The 23,640-nt window shown below is 32.4% G+C and overlaps 1 protein-coding gene across 1 annotated transcript in view; it reads left to right on the plus strand.

The window, feature by feature from the left end:
* The window catches only part of LOC108914844 (probable chitinase 10), a 34,344-nt gene extending 11,516 nt beyond the window's left edge, over nucleotides 1–22,828 (plus strand). Inside the window, exons 2-8 of the mRNA XM_018720753.1 lie at nucleotides 767–928; nucleotides 9,663–9,874; nucleotides 14,913–15,037; nucleotides 16,445–16,736; nucleotides 18,758–18,874; nucleotides 18,956–19,087; nucleotides 22,632–22,828. Coding sequence (XP_018576269.1) covers nucleotides 767–928; nucleotides 9,663–9,874; nucleotides 14,913–15,037; nucleotides 16,445–16,736; nucleotides 18,758–18,874; nucleotides 18,956–19,087 — 1,040 coding nt within the window. The 3' untranslated portion in view covers nucleotides 22,632–22,828. The remainder of the gene's footprint in view (nucleotides 1–766; nucleotides 929–9,662; nucleotides 9,875–14,912; nucleotides 15,038–16,444; nucleotides 16,737–18,757; nucleotides 18,875–18,955; nucleotides 19,088–22,631) is intronic.
* The last annotated feature ends 812 nt before the right edge of the window (nucleotides 22,829–23,640 follow it).

The raw sequence follows: 23,640 nt of genomic DNA on the forward strand, positions 1-23,640 counted from the left end.
TGGGAGCGATTTGTCATCATTTTAATGTTTAAAAGTATGTTTTATGTATGTTTACATTAGAACCTTAGCTTGTAATTACAGTTATCCAATAAAATTTCTGAAAACTTAACGTCATATGTTTTTAACTCATACAGACTATACATCAGTTTAATACATATATTATTATAAAACTTATAATTATTAGTACCAGTTCTAATAACGAGTATGGGACACTTTAATAACTGTTACAGCTATCATTTCATAAAGAGTATAAGGAACGGTGTATACTAGTTATATAATAATTTGATAAAAAAATGTAGTTTATAGTCATTATACAATTGTGTTAACGCGTTTTATATCCAATGTTCACTTGTTTATCTATCAGATATGTATACAATGTTCTTACAATGGCATATAGAATTCTATTAAAGAATAAAGCGTACTGTCTTCTATTTTATCTTTGATTTTGATATACCTAACCTGCCTCCAAAATTACGTAACGAGACTTTCCTAAAATTACCAACATATGCAAGCCAAACAACAAAATATTATGCAATTTTTAACAGTAAAATCAATCAATAAAATTAGTACTGATTGAAGTCGATAAGCTGGAACGTATTTAAACTAGATTTATCATGCTTCGAGCGACATACTTACCTACTAATTTTGATCCTACTCATTACTTTGGTGCATGCGCAGGTGTAAAAGAACGACCTTTGCTAATTGAACAGTTATTGTTAAATTTTGTTAATTATCCATACGTTTGAAATTATCTTCTTTGTTGTAGGTAATAATGTAGTCTGCTATTTCATTAATTCCAATGGATATAGTTTAGCACCACCGGAAACTTTGGATGCTAACCTCTGCACGCATATAAATTACGCCTTTGCAGAAATCGATGAAGAAGGATTTTTGACATATCAAAATGAAAAGCTGGATATTGATGCAGGTAGTTATAATAAACTATGATATACAGATCTGTAATTTATGATTAATTGAATCCATTAATAGGTGACCAAAAATGCTAACTAAAAACGCACCNCGCCTTTGCAGAAATCGATGAAGAAGGATTTTTGACATATCAAAATGAAAAGCTGGATATTGATGCAGGTAGTTATAATAAACTATGATATACAGATCTGTAATTTATGATTAATTGAATCCGTTAATAGGTGACCAAAAATGCTACCTCGTATTCTTTGGTGAATTGTAAGTGGAGTCTTTCCTATAAAGTTTTTATCTAGGACGCTTCGTTAAAAAAAATACTACAGGGTGTTACACTTGAGAAAATTATTTTTAATTTTTTTAAATAATTTAAAAACTAGCAAGTGAAATAATTTGAAATTGGGCACATGTATTTATGTAAAAATTGTTCAAAATCTGCCGGCTTTTTTTTAAATTTAGATGCTCCAGTGACGGAGATACAGGGTATCGGTGGCATATTTTTCTAAATAAAATAGTACGTCACTGCTTTATAGTAACAATCATGATATTTTCGGATTCGTCTTTCAGTTTTCTACAAATTACTTCTACTAAATTATTTTAAAAAAATATTTTTTTAAGTTTAACAGCCTGTATCTTTTTAACCAAGCGTCCTAGATAAAAACTTTATAGGAAAGACTGCCCTTAAAATTCACCGTTTGTGAATCACCCTGTATGTAGGTGTATCAAAAAATATGTCGGAAAAAAAACGGTGTGATTCTTTGGCTCGAATTGTAATATCAATGTCTTATTAACATGAGTCCGCAAACGCACCATTTTCGAGATATACTGTGTCAAAAAATATATATTTTTCAGTTTTTTGACGATATACCGTTTGAGATACAGAATTCAAATTTTGTACGCATATTATCATAATATTAGTTACTTTTGAGCTCTGATTCAGTATTTATTCATATGACAGTGGCGGAGATTTTAGGATTGTGTGAGGTTCTTTTGCGCAAAATTTGAGTTCTGTATCTCAAACGGTTCCTGAGATATCGTCTTTTACACCTTATATCGAAAACGGTGCGCACGAGGCCCCATGTTAATAAGAACTTTTTTTCTTAGAATGAGCCAATGAACCCTTCGTTTTCCGACACATGCTTTGAAACATCCTGTATAGGATGTACGTGTAAAAAGATGTAAAGGGTATTCTTTGGTCAAAAACAAAAAAAATATGGTAAATATTATACGCATGTTTGACATAATTGAAAGGTTCTTCTTATTCTTAAATTCTTTAGTTTTAATTCCAGTACATATTTCAAAATATTGATATAATGTATACTGTACAGGGTGGTTAGTTATAAATGCTCGTTAATTGCAAAATGTATGATGAAAGTTTAATTGTTCTAGAGTAACGCAAACGAGTTTTGACATTTTATAAAAAATTTATAAAATTGAAGTTCGAGCTACAGGGCTGTAATCAAATGTAAACTTAGTTACTAAGATTCATATTTCTCACTTTTAAGATTTGTACTGCCCTTATAGAATAATGTTTCACCTGCCTAAGAAACCTTCTTTACTTCACTCCATCGCATCGCTATAAACAAATAACTAAATGCATGCACCTGAAACTTCGTAGAAGGCTATCTAAAGGATTGTATTAAACAAATCAGTCATAGTCATTTGTGTCATTTGGTTATACTTGTGCCACCTCTGTGTCAAACCACAGACCAAATAGCTATCGCCACAGACCGCTACTGGAATAGGGCAGCAGTTTTAAATTTCCGAATTACCGGTAGAGTACACCACCAGCAGAATTTTAGGAAGAATCAAATACAGCGGCCCGCATACCTACGCGTATCCTAGCAACATATAAACAAGACTTTGGTAATGTTGCCAGGCGTACTTGCGGATTTCTTTTGTACACTTTTTTATCAATATCTGTTTTTTGTGTTACTGTATTTACTTAAATGTATGATGCAGGTATTGATAAAAATGTTTTTGAAGAATCAACGAATATATATGTAGTTTCATATGATATTCTGCAGCGGTGTTACAATTAAGTTATTTAATCATAATTTCGTTAATTAGCTACTTACTATTTTCATTTTTTTCGTATTGAAATACTGCAGAAAATATATTTCCAAATAAACAAAATTCGTAATGATATTTTAAACAGCTTGTAATATAATTTTTTTAATATTTGATGATGACGATAAATTTATTTAATATACAAGGTGGGTTATTAGTACGTCGCGGAATGTAGGTACAGTTTTATTTAGTATTTTGACATCCACTTATAGGTTTAATAATTAATGATAGAAAGAAACTTTATATACAAATGTACGACTTTCCTTTATTTCTTTTGGCATCAAAATTTGCTGGCATATATGTTTAAAATAAAAAAAATCATTAAAAAAATTAAAATTCATTCTTATGAAAATAACAAACAACGATTTTTATAACTAACCTTTACAACAACATAAGGAGAATACCTAAAAATGAAATAACATTAAAATACCTACAATTTTTACAAATCAGCATGCAAGTAATTGTGATGATACAGTTGAAAATATGTTTTAATTTACTANATAGAGATAGAGATAGAGATAGAGATAGAGATAGAGATAGAGATAGAGATAGAGATAGAGATAGAGATAGAGATAGAGATAGAGATAGAGATAGAGATAGAGATAGAGATAGAGATAGAGATAGAGATAGAGATAGAGATAGAGATAGAGATAGAGATAGAGATAGAGATAGAGATAGAGATAGAGATAGAGATAGAGATAGAGATAGAGATAGAGATAGAGATAGAGATAGAGATAGAGATAGAGATAGAGATAGAGATAGAGATAGAGATAGAGATAGAGATAGAGATAGAGATAGAGATAGAGATAGAGATAGAGATAGAGATAGAGATAGAGATAGAGATAGAGATAGAGATAGAGATAGAGATAGAGATAGAGATAGAGATAGAGATAGAGATAGAGATAGAGATAGAGATAGAGATAGAGATAGAGATAGAGATAGAGATAGAGATAGAGATAGAGATAGAGATAGAGATAGAGATAGAGATAGAGATAGAGATAGAGATAGAGATAGAGATAGAGATAGAGATAGAGATAGAGATAGAGATAGAGATAGAGATAGAGATAGAGATAGAGTGACTCTGTCCTCATAGAGGGCTTCTATTTCTCTCTCTCTCTCTCTCTCTCTCTCTCTCTCTCTCTGCTGTCTTCAGGAGTCTTTGGGGCTTCCCCAGCTATTTCAGGACACCTAGGGAGGGAGCGTGGGGTAGAGCGCGTGGCCTTTTTAGCCTTCGTTATCGATCTATGGCACATAGTATGAGAAAAAAACCGGTTTTTGCTCGTAACCCGGAAATGGCTGGAAATATAAACAAATTTCCCCTTGGTTCTGAGTAGATCACTCGGTGGGTGACGCAGGGCGGGGTGTCACAATATATGAAGGAAAAAAAACAGTATTTGCTTGGACTCTAAGTATCAAAATATCTTCCATGGTTCTGATTGGTGATCGAGTGAAAAACGTCAAAACCCGCATGTCAAAAAAAAAAAAAATCAGGACCAACTGTGTGTGACATCATAGGATAAAAAAGTGTTTATAACTCGGAAACGGTGTATTGAATCGAAAAAATAATTGAAAAATCTCCCCATCCCCCTGGTTATGTATGTTCCTTCTGCGTTGAATGCAAAAGGTCCGAAGTCCACATGTAGAAAATAAATTTCTGAAACAAGAGGTGCGTGAGATGATACAGTAAAAATGGTCTTATAACTCGGAAACGGTGCGTTGAATCGAAATAATAATTAAAAAAATCTCCCCACACCCCTGGTTCTGATTATCCGTTCCGCGTTAAATGCAAAAGGTCCGAAGTCCGTATGTCGAAAATAAATGTTGGAAACAAGAGGTGTGTGACGTCATAGAGTAAAAAGGCCGTATAACTCGGAAACGGTGCGTTGAATCGAAAAAATTATTAAAAAAATCTCACACCCGTGGTTCTGATTGTCCTTTCTGCGTTGAATGGAAAAGGTCCGAAGTCCGTATGTGGAAAACAAATTTCGGAAAGAAGAGGTGTGTGAGGTAATACAGTAATTCGGAAACGGTGCGTTGAATAGAAAGAATAATTAAAAAAATATCCCCACTCCTCTGGTTCTGATTGTCCGTTCTGCGTTGAATGCAAAAGGTCCGAAGTCAGTATGTCGAAAAACAAAAAAGTTTGTCAAAAATTACAACAGCAGTGGCAAACGCATTATCTTATCTCTGTATTGATTGATGATTTGTTGTTTTTTTTTTTAATAAATTTCGTATTCAACTACTTGAAGTGCCAGCAATTTTACATTGTGTTAATTTTTTTGAACACCTTGTGTCACAAATATGAGCACTACCAATGGCATCCATGATATGCAACACTTGTGTCAATAATTATTTTACCTATCTAAAGAAATCAACAATAAGAGAGCAGTACCCATCTAAGGATACACAAACTGTATAATGCAAATTTAAAAAAAAAGGTGTTAATATCGTACCATATTGGAAGTCGACACACAAATCTAAAAACATTAATTTCAACTTTTTGAATTTTCCCATTCCAAGGCGATATAAAATAAATAATTAATTAGGTAAATTCATAGTTTTAATTCTTAACTTGATTTATTTTATTTAGCATTTAAGGCAAATGTGATTTCCAAACAGAAGATAAGTTCCATATCTCTTTAATTACATAACTGAAAGCATTAAATTTATTTAGCTGATTTTATTGGGTAACAAAGCCACTGCTGGGACTGCCGCCTATTACCAAGTAGAAGAGTCACCACGCTAAATTTTATAGCTGGAATCCGGCTAAGGAGACCCTGCTTCCATTTCGGGTTGCCAATTTCCAGCATTTAAGTAGCAGTCTGTGGCGATAAGCTATATTGTCTGTGGTCAAACCGAGAACTTTTCAAATGATTTATCGTTCGTGCAAATTCACCAGCACAGAACAGGCACATGTAGGTGATCCTAAATTATAATGTTTAAAGGTAATTTACCTCTATATAAATTACATGTTTAGCCGCTAGATCGCGTTAAATTGATAAAAAAATTTAGATTTTTTTGAAATAGCTCTAAAATGCTTTCCCCATTCGGCAAATTGTCTTGCGGTAGTTTTCTATCGAATTCAATTAATTTAATGATCTTCAAATAAAGATAATCACAGAAGTTCAAATTCGATAGTCGAAATTCATAGAATGGGGTAAATCTGAAATATGTACAATTATTATTTTAAACTAAATTGCTTATTGTTGGGTTCTATTAAAAGCATCCGTACTCTACTAAGCATTATGTCATTTTAATCGTCAAATAAATCAAAATTTTGGTAGCAATTAAATTGTGGTTTTTTTAAACAATTTTAATGCCATCTAGCAGCTAAATGAAGCAACTTTGTGTAGAGGTAAGTTGCATTAAAATACTGTGCTGAAAACAATTTCTTTAAATAACTTACTGATCAGAGACAAATTTTGGTTTAGATTTTTACGAGTATACAGGGTGATTCACAAATAGTGACCAAAAATAAAACCTCGTATTCTTTGGTGAATTTTAAGGGGATTATCCTCTATAAAGTTTTTATCTAGGACGCTTCGTTAAAAAGATACAGCGTGTTAAACTTCAAAAAATATTTTTAATTTTTTTAAATAATTTAAAAACTAGTAAGTGTAATAATTGGAAATTGGGCACATGTATTTATGTAAACATTGTCCAAAATCTGAGAGTTTTTCCTAAATTATACATGCTCCAGTGGCGGAGATACAGGATATCGATGGCATATTTTTCTAAATAAAATAGTACGCCACTGCTTTATGGTAACAACCAGGATATTTTCAAATTCGTCTTTCAATTTTCTACAAATTACTACTGTTTTATATTTTTCAAAAAAAGCCTGATTTTCAAGTAGAACTTAAAAAACGAGCTGAGAACACACTTCAATATTCGAATATAATGCTTTTTAAAATTATATAATGCGCTGCGATAGCAACTTTTACAATTTGAGCAGTTAGAAGAAAGAATAAGTAATGCTTTTCATCAGATTCAAGCAACAATAAATCTTGAACAAATTAGGTACTTACATTTTCGTTACTAAAAAGATGTCGGGCCTGTTTTCGTGGAAACTGAGGTATTTTTGAGTATTACTCAAATAAAATAATTAAAATGCTGACTAACGTTATCAATTTCTTTATTCGAATAAATAAACGATTGGTTAGTGCTTGTCATGTCATTAAAGTAAAATTGTTTTCTGTTAGTTTTACTCGAAAATCAGGCTTTTTTCAAAGAGAGTGGTAGAAAATTGAAAGACGAATCCGAAAATATCATGGTTGTTACCGTAAAGCAGCAGCGTACTATTTTATTTAGAAAAATATGACTCCCCTTAAAATTCGCCAAAGAATTTCATTTTTGGTCACCATTTGTAAATCACTCCGTATAATGATAAATTGTATCTAATATGTGACTTAACTCACAATGGAAGAAATGCTGGGGCTAATTGAGGATAGTATTATCTTAAAAAATGTGTCCTTCATTTTCAGCCAAATAATTCTTTTTTTTTTTTGGAAGGGCTATCATAAGTGTTAATGTACCTTTCCGAGAAAACTGACGATACAAATTTTGATGAATTTTAAATACACAAATTATAAAAATCTACACTAACGATAATGAAAGGAAAAGTTTGTAGCAAAATTGGTACCATATTTAAGACATATCTAAACTGGGAGATAAATTAAAAAAATGCTAAGTCTACAAACACTATATGAGGAAAAATAGTTTTTATCAGCAGGTTTCATATTTTATTGGGCATGATGTATGTATCAACAACGTTTACAGGCATTCCACGGTACATTTGGCTTTCAGAATTAATGCCATTAAAGTGCATAAAAATGTTGCCAATTTTCTCAGATTATTAGAATTGACTAAAAGTACCTTTTTGTACATAATGATATGCTCTTTTGGGCATATTGAAATGTATAAATATATACAGGCATATTCACATATATTTCACTTACTTTATCTTTTTTTGTGTTTCTGTCTTAAAAAAAACTAAAAAAAAACGCAAAAAATTTTTCTAATTATATCAAAAAAAAATATAAGTAAATAAAGATACAATTAAATGTATTTTGGAAATGTAAACCAAGTTTGAGTTTTTAAAAAACACACTTCGCTATTTTTTCAAATCCCTCTTTACTGACCCTACGTAAAAATAGTCAAAATCAAGAATAGTAGGTATATACAGGGTGTCCCGAAATTTATGCAACAAAATTTGGTCACAGATTCTTAAGACAAATTTAGGGGACCCGTATTTTTTATTTTTGCCAAGTAGCCCCTTTTTTCGGAGTTACAGCCCCCTGAAGTCGGCCCTTAAGAATAATCTTTTTTTATATCTCATATCCCTGTTATACGAGAATCGGTAAATTTGGTACACAGGGGTTTTATGACATGTGGAATCTGATGGTGCTACGTTTTTTGGCGGGGAACCCCCCTTAAGACAATTTTTCGTGGGCCCCCTTGTCTTTGGAGCCAAAAAAATTTTGTCGCATATTTAAATTTCTTAAAAATTATCAGTCCACTAAAAAGCCATTAAATTTAGGAACTTTTTGTCTCTATACTTTTTATAAATGTGATCGAATGCATATCTTGATTCGCCATTTTCCTCAAAAACATTACGTTTTACGAAAAAAATATCAAGAGACAAAAAAGTTTCTAAATTCAATGGCTTTCTAGCTAACTAATAATATTTTTTAAAAAATCAAATTTGCGACCAAATTTTTTTGGTTCCAAAGACAAGGGGGCCCACGAAAAAGTGTCTTAAGTCATGTCAGTAATGTCATAAAATCCCTGTGTACCAAATTTAGTGATTCTCGTATAACATGGTTTTGAGATATAAAAAAGACTTCTTATGGGCAGATTTCAGGGTGCTCCGAAAAAGGGAGCCAGTTGGCAAAAAGAAAAAATACGGGTCCCCTTAATTTGTCTTAAGAATCTATGACCAAATTTTGCTGCATGAATTTCGGGACACCCTGTATGAATAGTTTGTGCAATATTTTGTTGTATTTATTTGCTGTATGTGGTGATAAGGTCAAGATTGCCCTGAAATCAGTGCATAATTATACAACATACTAAGTTATCTTTTATCTCCGTTAAGGTGAAAAACTGAAAATTTAGTTTAGTTTCTATTTTTTTTTTAGTAGATTATAGAAAGAGTTGGACGTTATCAGGACACTTTATTGTAGATTTAAATACGTAGTCGTTTTAGCGATTGCCCCCACTAGAATCGAAAAACGACATTCAATTTTCGCTGTTCTTATGGGCGCTATATTGGATTTTCTCACCTTGGCTCTAATTTGACCTATCCTCGACGAGCATCCGATACAGTGTTCCTTTTCAGAAAAAATCACCTCATTCCGCACACTTCTGATAAAACTAGGTTTTTTCATACTGCCTCAATCACTGTACACTTTTGCATTCCTTCCGAAAATCAAAAGTTAATAGAGAGACCTATTATAACTAAATAAATATGTTTTACAATTAGCAAGCAAACAAGTGAACATAACTGATTATATGTTTGTAAATAGCAAACCAAGGCTAACAAAACTTTATCAAAAGCTTTCCTCATTTCACAATGAATGTGAAGAGGGATTTATGAAAAAATTTCAATTACTGTACCGTGCCGGATTTAAAGTAAAACGTTTGGTTTATTATTACATTTTTTTATTTAGGAATGTACTACCGAGTCACAAATCTAACTGCAAAGAACCCATCTCTTAAAGTGCTTCTAAGTATTGAAAGCTTCAGTGCAAATCTGTTCCCTTCTGTGGCTGCAGATGCAAACAAGAGGAAAAATTTTGTCACATCATCAAAAGAGTTCATCGAAACATATAATTTTCACGGTTTGGACATCGATTGGGAAAAGCCAACTGCTAATGATTCAGTATGTAAATAAATATTGTTCCTCAAATAGTGCAAATATTTTCTTGTATATTCGTTCACTAGTCTGTATATTCACTGGGCTGTAAATATAAATTCTCGCGATTTAAGAAAACAAGACGAAAAGAGTTTTGTTACGTTATGGTTGGATTAATAACATCATGTTATTAATACCTTGGCTGGTACTGTGGCTTTTGATAGCCACCCATTAAACTAATATAAACTGTCGGATTATTTGGTCTCGTTTTCTTAACACAGGTCCACACTGACCGACAGGGTTAGTTACGTCCATATCGAGAAAAATATTAAGAAATTCACTTCACTAATAGTGTTAACGAACAATGTTAGCAAAATTTGATTTTTCACTATGTTTACTTAGTAATGTGTTTACATTAAAATGTTTATAATAGTCAAATTACCAATATGTTCAATTAAGTCCATAATTTATTTAAATCAGAAAATAAAGATTTTGATCATTATGTAACTTATCTGATAGAAGCTTTAACAGGTGAAATCGGTAACTGTCACCATAATACTAATATAAAGTTTAATGTTTTTTGGGTAGAATTTATCAAGGTATTATGTAACGATAGTCTAACTTTTGATAAATTCTAATACTCAGATATTTATCTCAGAATAGGTGTATGAAGCTTTAATTGGCGGCTTAAAGGATAGAGTCAAATGATTTTCGATTTATTTTATTTCTCATTTTTTATTAAGTCAATTTATGCTAATTTAAAATTTAATTCAAATGATGTTCTAAATGGTGCTAAAGATGTAACTTCGTCCAATCTAATTAGATTAAATGTTGCCCGATTTTTTAAAATCATTTTTTTTTCTTCATTACAGTATGTCACCATAAGAAATTTCCGTTTTTGTGGAGCTTCTTCAATACTTCGATATTCACGCTTTTATCATATCAAACATCTTATTTATTACATTACATTTATATATTATTTTATTGCAATATTCCACAAGCAGTCCTGTTTTCCAAATAATTCAATTCTTCTATAATTCCATCATGCAACCACTGCATTTTCTGTTGTTCTATAAATCATTTTTGTACAAAGATTCAGAAAAGTACTTAGGAAAAGTTATAAAGGTACGTATACATCTGCGCGCCGAGCAACCCGCGCGGTGTGCGCGCCACGCGTTCGCTGCTCGCCCAATGTTCGTTTGGAACTATTCATTTTGAAGAACCTTCCGCGATCCAAAGAAAACCCACGAACATTTTAGTAGACATTTTGCATTGTAGATGATCATGTCTCTGTCGCGCCATAAAAATTACGCCGTTTCGGTGATGAGTGGTGCTTTTTTGTTAATGGTAAGTTTGTGCAAAAAAAAAGGAAACAGCGACGTTGGTGGCACACTATCTTATATAAAAACGGAATGGTACCGAGCTTATGATGGACTTGAAATCGCAAGCAATAAGTGGTCAATATAAGAATTTTACTCGAATGTCACCTTCTGACTTCGAGAACCTGCGGTTTCTTAAAATGATCTTTATGTTGAGGATCCCACAGAAGGGATCTCGCACGGTAAGCATCGATAAGTTTAATTACATTTTCTTCCGACCACTCCATACTATCTCTCGTCCAAATCTGTACTGCGAGTGCGAACATACAAAGCATTCGTCGAAAAAACCGACTCGAGATGGATCGTGACGCGCTGTGTGCGCGCGGTTCGTGCGCAACTCGAAAACCCCGTATTAATCTAGAGAACTTACAGCAAACGCGCGGCGCGCTCTCGGAGCGGAGCGCAGATGTATACGCACCTTTACATTCAGAAGTTTACCATATCAATGCTATTAGAACGCAGTTAGTACTTAGTAGCGATTTTGATTGTATGAACTTTATTCGTGAACACTATTAGCGTAAAGAGTTATTTAATATACAGGGTGTCCCCAGTTCGGGTTGCCTATACCTGAAATAATAATAATAAATAATAATATCTCTACTCCTCATTCTAACTACGAGAGTTAGCCCAGAAGTCGGAGACTTGTGCGGGAGAGGAGGCGGCATATTATTATTACGCAGGCCGCATTTGCGCCCAGGAACGACTTATGTTGGTAGGCCCTAACCACCATTCAGTGCAGGAATGAGGGAAACCTGGAAAACCTCATTAATTAGGGGGGCGGTCAAATGCCAACCGGTGTCAATCTCTCACATTGACTCAAGCCAACATTCTTCCACCCCACCATACCTGCACAGAGGGTGCCAATCCTCCGTACAAGCATACAAGCAAATGGATACAAAATTTCAATTCTCAAAAAAAATCATTCTTCATAAAAATTTTTGCTTATCCAGAAACCCTTGGCAAGATAGTCATTTTTGTTCAATTTAATGTATAGGGTGTTAAAAAATTTGAAAAAGGTAAAAACAGTATAGAGTAAAGTACCTTAAATCTTAACGCTACGTGAAAAAGTAATGGGGAAAAGTTGCTTGGAATTAAATTTTGTTTAAATATGAAAGCATAATTTTCTAGTTAATACTCGACATTCTGGAATATTCTAGGACTCTATTTATTTGTTAATACTTTCAGAGAAGCCATTCTATTTAAAAAATATTGCTTTATTGAAAAACAGATACACATGTTTGCATATTAATAATTTATTTTGTATACAGGGAGATCAAAAACCTCAAAAACATAAATCCAACATTTACTTTGAGAACACAGCAAAATCAGTATGTACGCGCCATTACAAAACTCTACATGAAGTCCGCCAAGTTCATCACACCTCTCCAATCTTTTTCTAAATGCAGCGTAGGTCGAATGTATCATTTCTTCATTTACTTGGGCAACAGCTTCTATTATCCTGCTTTTCAAGAAATCAACATTGTGTTACACTGGTTCTCTGTATACTCTTTCTTACAAGAAGCCCCAAAGGAATCAAAATACCAATAATTTGTAGAAAGCAATTGTTATCAATAATTGTTTGACATTAGTTGTGACATTAGGTGTAAATATTTAATTTTCTTGCGACCAAAAACGACAATTTTGTGACGATACCAGTCCATTGGTAGAAAAAAAAAAGTTTCTTCGGAAAAATAGATATTTATTATACAAGGGAAAAAAGTACTAGATTTTAGCTCGAGGTTGTGTTGTCTCCCGACGCGAAACGGAGGGAGACATAAAACCGAGAGGTAAAATCTACTTTTTTCCCGTGTATAATACACTATTTTTTTCTGTGATGGGAAAAACAACGATTTAATATTGAAAAAACATTATTACAATATATTAGTCACTATAGTTTTAAATTGGTAGGCTGTTATACTTATAGCGACAATTACATCTGCATTGCTAAGGAAACCTTTAAACTAATCAAATATCTGTCAATTTAATTCTGTGATTTGATTAAAAAATTGCAAACTTAGTGGTTGTTTAGTAGTTATTTTGAATAATATAAAGTTAAAAAATGTCTGATTCCGAGTTTTCTCTGACTCCACCGGAGTTAGTAGAAGCAGCGAAAGTAGCGTCACAAAAATTATTGCCAGCTAAATCGCGTTACTTATGTATATTGTATATATCCGGGAAAAAAGTACTCACTTTTTCCCGGGGAAAAAGCAATTTCGTAAAAAGTGACATTTTGTTACCTGTCAACAGAGATAAAATGTCAAACTTTTTTCCCGTTACAGAAAAAATTATATTTTTGTGAAAATGTCTATCTACCACAATCGTTTCTCCTATCTCTAAACAGAACTCCAAACGATGTGCATCATCACCAACTTCTAGAGTGTGAATTACTTTTGGTTTGAAAGCCTTAAACTTATTTTCTACCAAAATCCTCTGAATATGTGTCTTGCTAACATCGATTTGTTTAGATTCCTTCCTTAGTGACAGTCTCGGGTTTTCTTCTACCGAATTCAAAACTAGTATTGTGGCTGTATCATCGTCATCGTGTCTCTTTTTTGACCTTTTTACGTTCATCACCAGTTAAATCAAATTTTCGAATTAGTTGTCTCAGATTTTGGCGGGTAACTTTTACATCTGGATATTTTTCATGAAACAATTAAATTGCTTGGCTATAAAAAATGTTACCGATACCGTAACATTTAACAAGATAAATACAATGCTGTAAAGTAAGCATTATTTGAATAAAATTAAATATCTACACCTAATGTCACAACTAATGTCAAACAATTATTGATAACAATTGCCTTCTACAAATTATTGGTATTTTGATTACTTTGGGGCTTCTTGAAAGAAAGAGTATACAGAGAACCAGTGTAATACAATGTTGATTTCTTGAAAAGCAGGATAATTCAAGCTATTGCCTAAGTAAATGAAGAAATGATACATTTGACTTACGCTGCATTTAGAAAAAGATTGGAGATGTGTGTTGAACTTGGCGGACTTCATGTAGAATAGTTTTGTAATGGTGCATACATACTGATTCTGCTGTGTTCTGAAAATAAATGTTGGATTAATGTTTTTGAGGTTTTTGATCCCCCTGTATACAAAATAAATGATTAATATGCAAACATATGTATCTGTTTTTCAATAAAGCAATATTTTTTAAATAGAATGGCTTCTCCGAAAGTATTAACAAATAAGTAGAGTACTAGAATATCCCAGAATATCGAGTATTAACTAGAAGGCCATGCTTTCATATTTAAACATAAAATTTAATTCCAAGCAACTTTCCTTCATTACTTTTTCACGTAGCGTTAACATTTAAGGTACTTTACTCTTCACTGTTTTTACCTTTTCCAAATTTTTTAACACCCTGTACATTAAATTGAACAAATGACTATCTTGCCAAGGGTTTCTGAATAAGCAAAAATTTTTATGAAGAATGATTTTTTTTGACAATTGAAATTTTGTATCCATTTCAGGTATAGGCAACCCGAATTGGGGACACCCTGTATATTGTTTGCATCAGAACGCACATTGAGTAACCTAAATTTCATTGGCGAAAAGTGTTGTTAAGTTACAAAGTTGGTAAAAATTCAATGGACCCTGCCTAATGGTGTAACCACACATTTGAAAAAACAAACTAAAAAAATTATGATTTGTAAATAAATATATTTCTGATCTTTTAGGACAATTTTGTGGCGTTACTTAGGGAATTACGGACAGAATTTGATCAAGCCAGTCCCAAATGGCTACTATCAGCAGCTGTATACCCCAATCCTGACGCAGGATACAACGTACCTGAAATAACCAAGTATGTACATACTTGTGTTTTCAATAATAAATAAATTCGCTTCAAATTCAATTCAAATTATTGTGAACTGATATTTACTGTAGTAAAATATTGACATATACTGGTGGTCCACCATCATTATCACCTTTTTTTTTTCTTCTTCATTGAGCAATGTTGGAAGTATAGTAAAGAAAAAAATTGTTAGAAAGTTTTTAGACTAATACTAATAAGTTACATAAAGGATGGAAACTCTGGTTACGGAGATAAGGGTTTTCTATAAATTTTTTTAAACAAAGCACCCAATATATTTTTGCACATTTGAATACAACGATCTTTCGTGATCAAAATGACATAAGATTTCATGTGTCTATCTCAGACAATAGAAAGTAATAGCCAAACAAATATTCTAAAAGATGCTGCAATTATAAAACCACATGTTTTTGTTCGATCACAAAATCGCAATTTTCTCGTTTTGATGTCGTCTACACTCACCTGTTCTATGTCCACTGAATTGTGGATCATCTTGTATAGGTACATTTTTTAAATTTTCTGTTATCTTGTAATTTCAAAACTGTATTAAAAAAACAAATGAATGTTGTATTCCGAAGATACAAACTAAAATTATATATCTTTTGGACAGAATATTCTGTATACATATTTTGATAAAACGCTCACTGAACATTACGGTGATATAAAGCTAATAATAAGAGATATGTGATCAAAAAGTAGGTATAAAGAGTTCATTTTTAGCATATTTTGTTGGTCATATATTTCTTATTATTGGAGATAGATCTAGCAGACCTTATATTACTGTAACATTAAGGAAGCTTTTTAGTCAAATATGTAAAAATATACGGGGTGTTATATCAAAAAATGTGTAAGTATGGTTTGTATCTCCGAAATGCAGCATTCTATTGTTTTTCTAAATACAGTTTCTAAGTCACAAGGAAATTTCCCACAACTTTGGCAATTTTTTTTTAAATACGACAAAGCGTTAAATCGTCATAAAATTCTTCTATCAAACCCTATTTGTAACGTTTAATTATTAATGTATACCAATTTTTACAATATACACACTATAATAAATACTTATCAGTAGTCACATGAATTAAAAAAGATAAGACTTCAAAGTTTTCAGAAACTCAGTACAAATTTCTCTCCTCTTCTTCTTTAAACACTAAAAGATAATTTTACACTCTTGCAAAGAAGATATCACTAGAGCCCTTTGCTATTTAAAAATATTCAAGTTATAACTATTACATGGTTAAAATCGTAACATACTAGTGCGCCTCAAAGATATAAAAAATTGACATTCTTCTTTTTTATCATATAAAAAAGTTGGAGAAATGGCACAGTTCCCACATTACAGCTATGGGTACCACTTTGCCCCTTATTTATCTCTTCTTTAATAACAATTTTACTTTCTAGATATTTAGATATGTTCAACATCATGACTTACAACTACTTTGGTCCCTGGAGCCCTTACACAGGTCAGAATGCGCCACTGTTTGAGTCCTCGATAGATAGCAACTTTGAAAGGACCAATCTTAATGTTGCGGCATCTATTAAAAACTGGATTAATGCTGGCGCAACCCAACATAAAATGAATGCAGGGTTGGCCTTTTACGGTCGAGCTTTTACTTTAGCAAATGCAGAAATCCACGGTCTTCACGCTAATATAACTGGACCTGGAACGACAGCTACTCCTACATATCGGCAGGTAACATTATTCTATTAAACTGATGTAAAACGTAAAACGTGTAATTTTTACATTTACCTATGGTGCGAATCATATTTCAAAAATTTAAGTATACAGGGTGAGTCATTAATAATGGTGCACAGCTCAATGGCAGATTGTTAACATCAAAATATTGCGATTGAGCCAAAGATGCCTTAATCGATTGTTGCTCCTTTTCGTTCTACAGGGTGTTAAAGTTGAAGAAATATTTTCGATTTTTTGCTATATTTTAAGTATGTATGGACCGATTATTTTAAAAATTTGTAATTTTAGGTCTTTTGAGGTGGCAAATACGAATATGCAAATAGTGTTGGGGGCACATCTAGGGGGCGCTAGTTGTAATGTCCTGTCAATGTAAAAATATGTCTAACGTTTTATATTTGACAATTTTTAATTTTTTAACCAGAGATTATTGAACTACGTTCAATTCTAAATAAAAAAGGTATACTTGTTACAAATCGATAAACTCAACTGTTTTCGAGATACAGACGTTTTAAGTTTTTTAGATTCGACGGGAATTAACTTAGAAAATTATTTTTTCCAAAGTAGTAGGCATTGACATAATAAATTGACAGCTGTCACTACAATACCATATTGTTTCTGCCAATTCTACTCAATTTGATTAGGAAGTAGTTTTTTTCTTGTCGTTATTTTTTAGAGAAGAGAATATCTTCATAGAAATTTCCCGCACCGTTGCGTTGGATTGGACGCTTTAGCGAAGTACCTTGGCCTGCAGGTAGCCCTGTTTTAAATCCGCTAGATTTTTACTTTTAGGGATATCTTAAATCTTTAGTTTACAAAAACATTATTAATGGCCATGGACAACTGTGGACAAATATTCAAGAATCTGTTCATATCATCAAACAACATAGAACTTTATTTAACGTCAGACAAAATTTAAATAGAAGGCTAGGAAAGTGCATTGAATTCGCTGGTGGTTAATAAATTTGTTAAGATATGCATAATAAAATTTTCAGTTGCTGTAACGTTTGTCTTAATTCTTAATTCAGACTTGGTATCTTAAAACCTGCTAATTTTCTAATTTAATTCCCGCCGAATCTCAAAAACTTAAAACGTCTTTACCTCGAAAACGGTTTAGTTTATCGATTTGTAGCTGGTATACCTTTTTTATTTAGAATTGAACGTAGTTCAATAATTTGTAGTTAAAAATTCAAAATTGTAAAATACAAAAAGTTGGACAGATTTTTACATTGAACTAGACACTGTTTGTATATTCGTATTTGCTTCCTCAGAAAACGTAAAACTAAAAATTTTCAGAACACAATCGATCTATAAATGCTTAAAATATAGATAAAAATCAAAAACATTTTTTCAACTCTAACACCCTGTAGAACGAAAAGGAGCAACAATTGATGAAGGCATGTTTGGCTCAATCACAATATTTTGACGTTAGCAATGTGTCATTAAGCTTGTACCATTATTAATGATTCACCCTGTATAAAGGAGGATATAAAGGAATGGGGATCCGAGTTTAAAACGAGTTACCTGCTACTTGCATTTCTACCTCATTCGACATCAATATAGTTCTTTGTTCATTCGCTCAAAATGATCTCCATCAACTTGCGTTCATCAACGTAACAATTTTTAAAATTTGTTCAGTTATAGCGGACTGTGTCATTGAGTGTAAGAATACATGGGTACATGAATTAAAAACTTTTTATGTCAAATTGCAGAATTACTTCTTTTATTTTAATACAGATACAGATATTTAAGCTTTTAAAGAAGGTATCATTTCGCCCATCTTTTACAACATTTAAAGTGGGAATTGTCGTTGGTGGGAAATTAAATAAATGAAGGTAAAATGCGCCTCTCTCAACGTAAACAATGACCTATTTCAATTATTTTTTTAAAACTCTCTAAAAAAAGTTTTAATTCGAACAATTATATTACTAACTTCTATTTACTAACTTAATGTATCTTACATTATCCATTTTCATGACTTGTTTATAATGTTCAGTATTTCACTATTACGCATATTTTAGATATGTTCGAGCTACAATGAGTGGACCAGGGTTTGGGACCAGGAACAAAAGAACCCTTACAAATATTTAGGGGACCAATGGGTAGGATATGATGATGAAATGTCCATAACGGAAAAGGTGAATGTTTTTTTATTAGTCAATTGCAGTAGAAATCGATTAAAAATTTAGTCATTGAACACCAACAATGTTTTCTTTTAGGTAAAATATGCTATGTCTCAAGATTTAGCTGGTGTCATGGTTTGGCATATTGGTGGTGACGACTTAAATGGAGAATGTGGAGAAAAACAGGGCCTTTTGAAACTAGTCAATGATGTAATCGACAACTATTAAGTAAGTATGGCATTAATATTGACTAATATAACGTCTCCATGAAATTCTGTTAGGTATAATATTTATTATAATTCACAGAGATTCAGTTTATTTTCTTTATTTTATTTAATTTACCTCTTTGCAGTTTACTATCATAGATTTTTCCAAACCAGGGTAACCCGAATTATACCCACCAAACTATAACCTGTGATAGAATTTGTCAAAATAAGCAAAAAGTTCCAAATCGGAACATGCTTGGTTTCCAAAATGTTTAAAACGAATCTATTAACCGGTGGCTAAGATACGGGGAACCACTATAGTCAAGAGCCCCATAATTTCGACACTGAGTGTTTTGAAAGTTGAATAAGTGCATTTAATTTCTAATACGGTTTCTAATAAAAAAAAATATTTTTTTCTTTAATTTTAAATAGGTTTATTACACGTTTTGAATGTGGGGGACCAAAATCCATAAAGTATTCGAGGTCTAGAAAATAACCGAATTTTTTTAATTACACGCTAATGGAGATATTTAGTGATATGCGGTTGGCAACATTGCGTTCCGCATAGCCTCCTCTGTAACCGTATGTTTTTGTTATTTGAGTGCAACATGTTTAATTGATAATGACGATTTTTAAAATTTTACTTGAAACTGATGAAAATTGCTCGAGTGGACGTCAGTCAATTGAAGATGATCCTCGACCAGGAAGGCCTTCCACTTCAACTGATAACTCTCACGTTCATAAAGTCAAAGATCCCGTGCATGCAAATCGCAGATTGAGAGAAATGACTGAGTAGGTTAGTCATGCCATGAAATTTTGACTGAAACATTGAACATGCATCGAGTTGCAGCAAAATTTGTTTCTCGTTTGATGACCGAACAACAGAAAGAAACAACGTTCAACGTTTGTCGCCAATGCAACTGACGGCTCCCACGAAGTCAAAGATATGGTGCGTGTAAGTCTCCGATTGACCGTCAGAGAAATTGCAGAAGAGGTTAGCATCTCAATTGGTTACGCTACGAAATTTTGACTGAAAAATTGAACATGTATCGAGTTATTTGATGACCGAACAACAGAAAGAAAATCATGTAGACGTATGTCGGCAACTCCTTGAATAATCCAATGACGATGAAACATCATTCAAAGATCATAACGAGAGACGAAAGCTGCGTTTACGGCTACGACATTGAGACAAAACTTCAATCATCACAGTGGCTTGGCAGAGGATCGCCACGCCCCAAGGTCTTGAAACCAGCTTTCATTTGAATATGGCATTACATATACCTAAATTAACACAGAAAAAAGTTATAAGACGAAAATCATCAAAAAAGGGCAAAAATTGGCCAAAAATCCAAAAAGTAGCCAACTTTGATCCAATGTATCTCGGTTTCTATTAGTCATAAGTACTTCTATAAAGGCTTATTTTAAAGTAAAAAACATTAACTTTTTTTCTGTGAAGTAACGCCTATACCTAACTCCTCTCAGAAAAAAAGTTGTGGGCAAAAACCAAAAAAAAAAAAAACGCGTTTTTTCGTTTTTTTTACTCGTTTTTTGGGCATATTTTTGTTAAAAATAATTTTTTTGACTTCAAAAGGTTTCATTTCGATTGGAATTTCAATTTGCTACAACTTTTCTGATAACAACTATAGTGAAAAAATGCATAGTTTTCGAGTAAAACTCAAAAATCTGAAAATACCACCTTTTTACTTTGTTCTCAAAAACGCACCCCTTTAAAAGGTAGCACTCCGCGGTTTTATAATTTTTTAGGGTCAATTGAACATATCAAACAATAAAATTTCTGTTGTAGTTCCTTTGTACCCTCTTTTTTGACATAGTCAATAGCCTATTACTTTAGACTTTGGATTGTGCATTTTGAATTCTTGCCTCAAGGTGAAACAGTTTTACAACGGTTACGTGAAAAAATCCGCAAAAAGAGACCAAGTTCGGTTATTTTCTGAACAGACCTCGTATCATATCTTAATTGTCAATGCCTACTGGCACAAAACGTTGTTTTGTACCTACTAACAAAGAGGGGTTGAGATGTTTTAAAATCTTATGAGCTTTGACCTTCATATGCGCAGAAACATAATTCCGACCGTCGCCTAAATTATTCTACGTCCTAAAAACATTACACCTATTATTCACAGTCTCTCTCGAGCTCTAGCGTAAACAAGCCTTTGATCCGATTACAAATATCATAATAAAATGCCCTATTCTTTATTATTTTAATTTAAACAATAAATATATATATAACGAACGTTCGCCAGTTAACTTTATTGATGCCAGAGCGCCTTAGTTCATGTCTACTTGTAATGATGCACATGGTCTAGTTCTGAGTCAATGTTTTCACAACGTGCTTATTAGAAGAATTATGGGGATACGCCACGCCTTTCGTGCATTTCGCGGCTCATGAGATATTAAAAGACCTCTACTAGTGTCGCTCTAGGACCAAATAACTTTTTAACTAATGATTGTAGGAAACATCTCTGAGAACTACTACATAGTCCAGCTTAGTTTATTACATATTGCAGGTCTAATTCAATGCTAAACAGGGTTGTGACCAGCAGAGTATTTGTTTTCAACAATATTATTAGTTAAAAAGGTTTATTACATTAAGTAGATTAAATTTAATGCAGTGTACTAATCATCAAACATTCAAAAAATCTTTGACATAATTTAATATTCTATTTTACAGTTAATTAAAATTAATATTCTACAGCAATGATTTTCTTGTACTTTTAGCGGTTACACAATATAAATTATATTTAGAATAAAAACATACATTATTTTGTAAAGTTAATATTGTACTTTTAGAGATGTTTTAAATTTATTCAACTACATCAGTAACAAGTAAAGCTCGGGGTTTTCGTCGGCTAGCCACAGGCGTGTTCGTCGTAAACAAATAAATAAACAAGTACGTATAAATAAAAATAAATAAATTTACTTTATTAGCAAAAGGTCGTCTTTACCCTTTGGTACGTCCGACATTATTAAAATATTAAAACACGTATACACGAAGCAAACGCGAAGCTAATAACTGCCGTTATTTTCGGTTTCGACGCGACGGCTATGATCATCCGACCGAGTCCCGAGCTCTAGTAATAAGCTTATTGTAAACTAAAAGAAAAGTAGTAAATCCACAACGGTCTTTTTTCAAGTAAAGTGATATTTTTTCTTGGAAAACTATACAAAACAATTATTAGTAATAACAAAATTACGGGGTTCTTGGCGACAGTGCCTTTCCAATATCTCTACTAATGGTAGATAGTTTTGTTCGATTCTGTGGATTTATGCTTCTAATTTGGTAAATTGTTATCAAATTTCATTTTTTTGCAGTATACATAAAAAATCTTCATATAAATATATTTTTTAATCATAACACAAAGCATTTCTCGATCGTTGTTTTGTTATTTTGAAGCATTCTGTCATCAATTAAAGTTTGGCGTATGCAATTTGGGCCACTATATTTTAGATTTGTTTGATGATATGATAGTACCATAAAGAAAATGTATTAAATTTTTATAAAAATAATGTGTGAATGTTACAATAATTCCTTCAATTTTTAGGAACTTATCCACACTTAGGCGAAATAACATTACATTGGCATCAATAGAGGAGCATTCATCTGAACTCTACTGATTAATCGACTGTATATTTTGTAAATATAAAACGTAGTATAACTTAAATAAATTATAATATATATATAATAAATAAATCGTAACAATGTATAAGGTGTTTAAGGAATACCTTAGTAATAAACTTATGATGCTCTCTTATTTTAAATTAAATTAAACAATGTACCTCAATATACTTTTATTTTACTAATTTAATTGTTCCTATATAAATTTCCTGTTTCTGAGTTTGGGGTAGATATTCGAGGAGATTTAGAGTCAGAGATAATTAGCTCCACATCCACGCATGCTCGATTGAATTTAGACGGGGCGATTTGGAAGGCCAGTCGATGGATACCTTTTTCGTCTAATATATTTTGAAGTTTGAAAGTGCAATTTCATAAATTTAAAAAGTATGCTCTAAAAGGAATTCTTCCTACGGACATCAACAATGGCGGAAGTATCATAGAGCAAAAGGGAACAATAGAGAGCAAAGGAGGGAGAGGGCTAGTCACTAGAGGAGTCGGGACTTCCATTTAACTAATATGTCCAGTTGATTTGATCTGAAGGGTTTTTTGTTGTTTTTGGCAGATTCTGTCAATACATAGATATACAGGGTGTTTGTAAATAAGTGTGAAATATTTTAGAAGGTGGTTGCCGAAGTTATTTTGTGAAAAAAGTTCATATAAACGTAGGTCGAAATATGCTTCGTTTCCGAGATACAGAGTATTTAAATTTTAATTTTTTATTTATTTTTATTAATTATTTCAAAGAGTTTTAAAGATATTGACTCGAAATTTTAAAAACGCTTTGAAGGGATAAATGTGCATTTGTTGGGTTGATCCGAATATTTCTACTTGCACCAGCGGCGTTCGTGCGAGAATGCCACAACCTTTTTTAATTAAAAAAAAATGGAACGCCACTGACTATTTCCCGTTTTGATATTTTTTTAGAAATCCGCCAT

This window comes from Anoplophora glabripennis, unplaced genomic scaffold (assembly GCF_000390285.2).
Source record: "Anoplophora glabripennis isolate ALB-LARVAE unplaced genomic scaffold, Agla_2.0 scaffold979, whole genome shotgun sequence".
Taxonomy (NCBI): Eukaryota; Metazoa; Arthropoda; class Insecta; order Coleoptera; family Cerambycidae; genus Anoplophora; species Anoplophora glabripennis.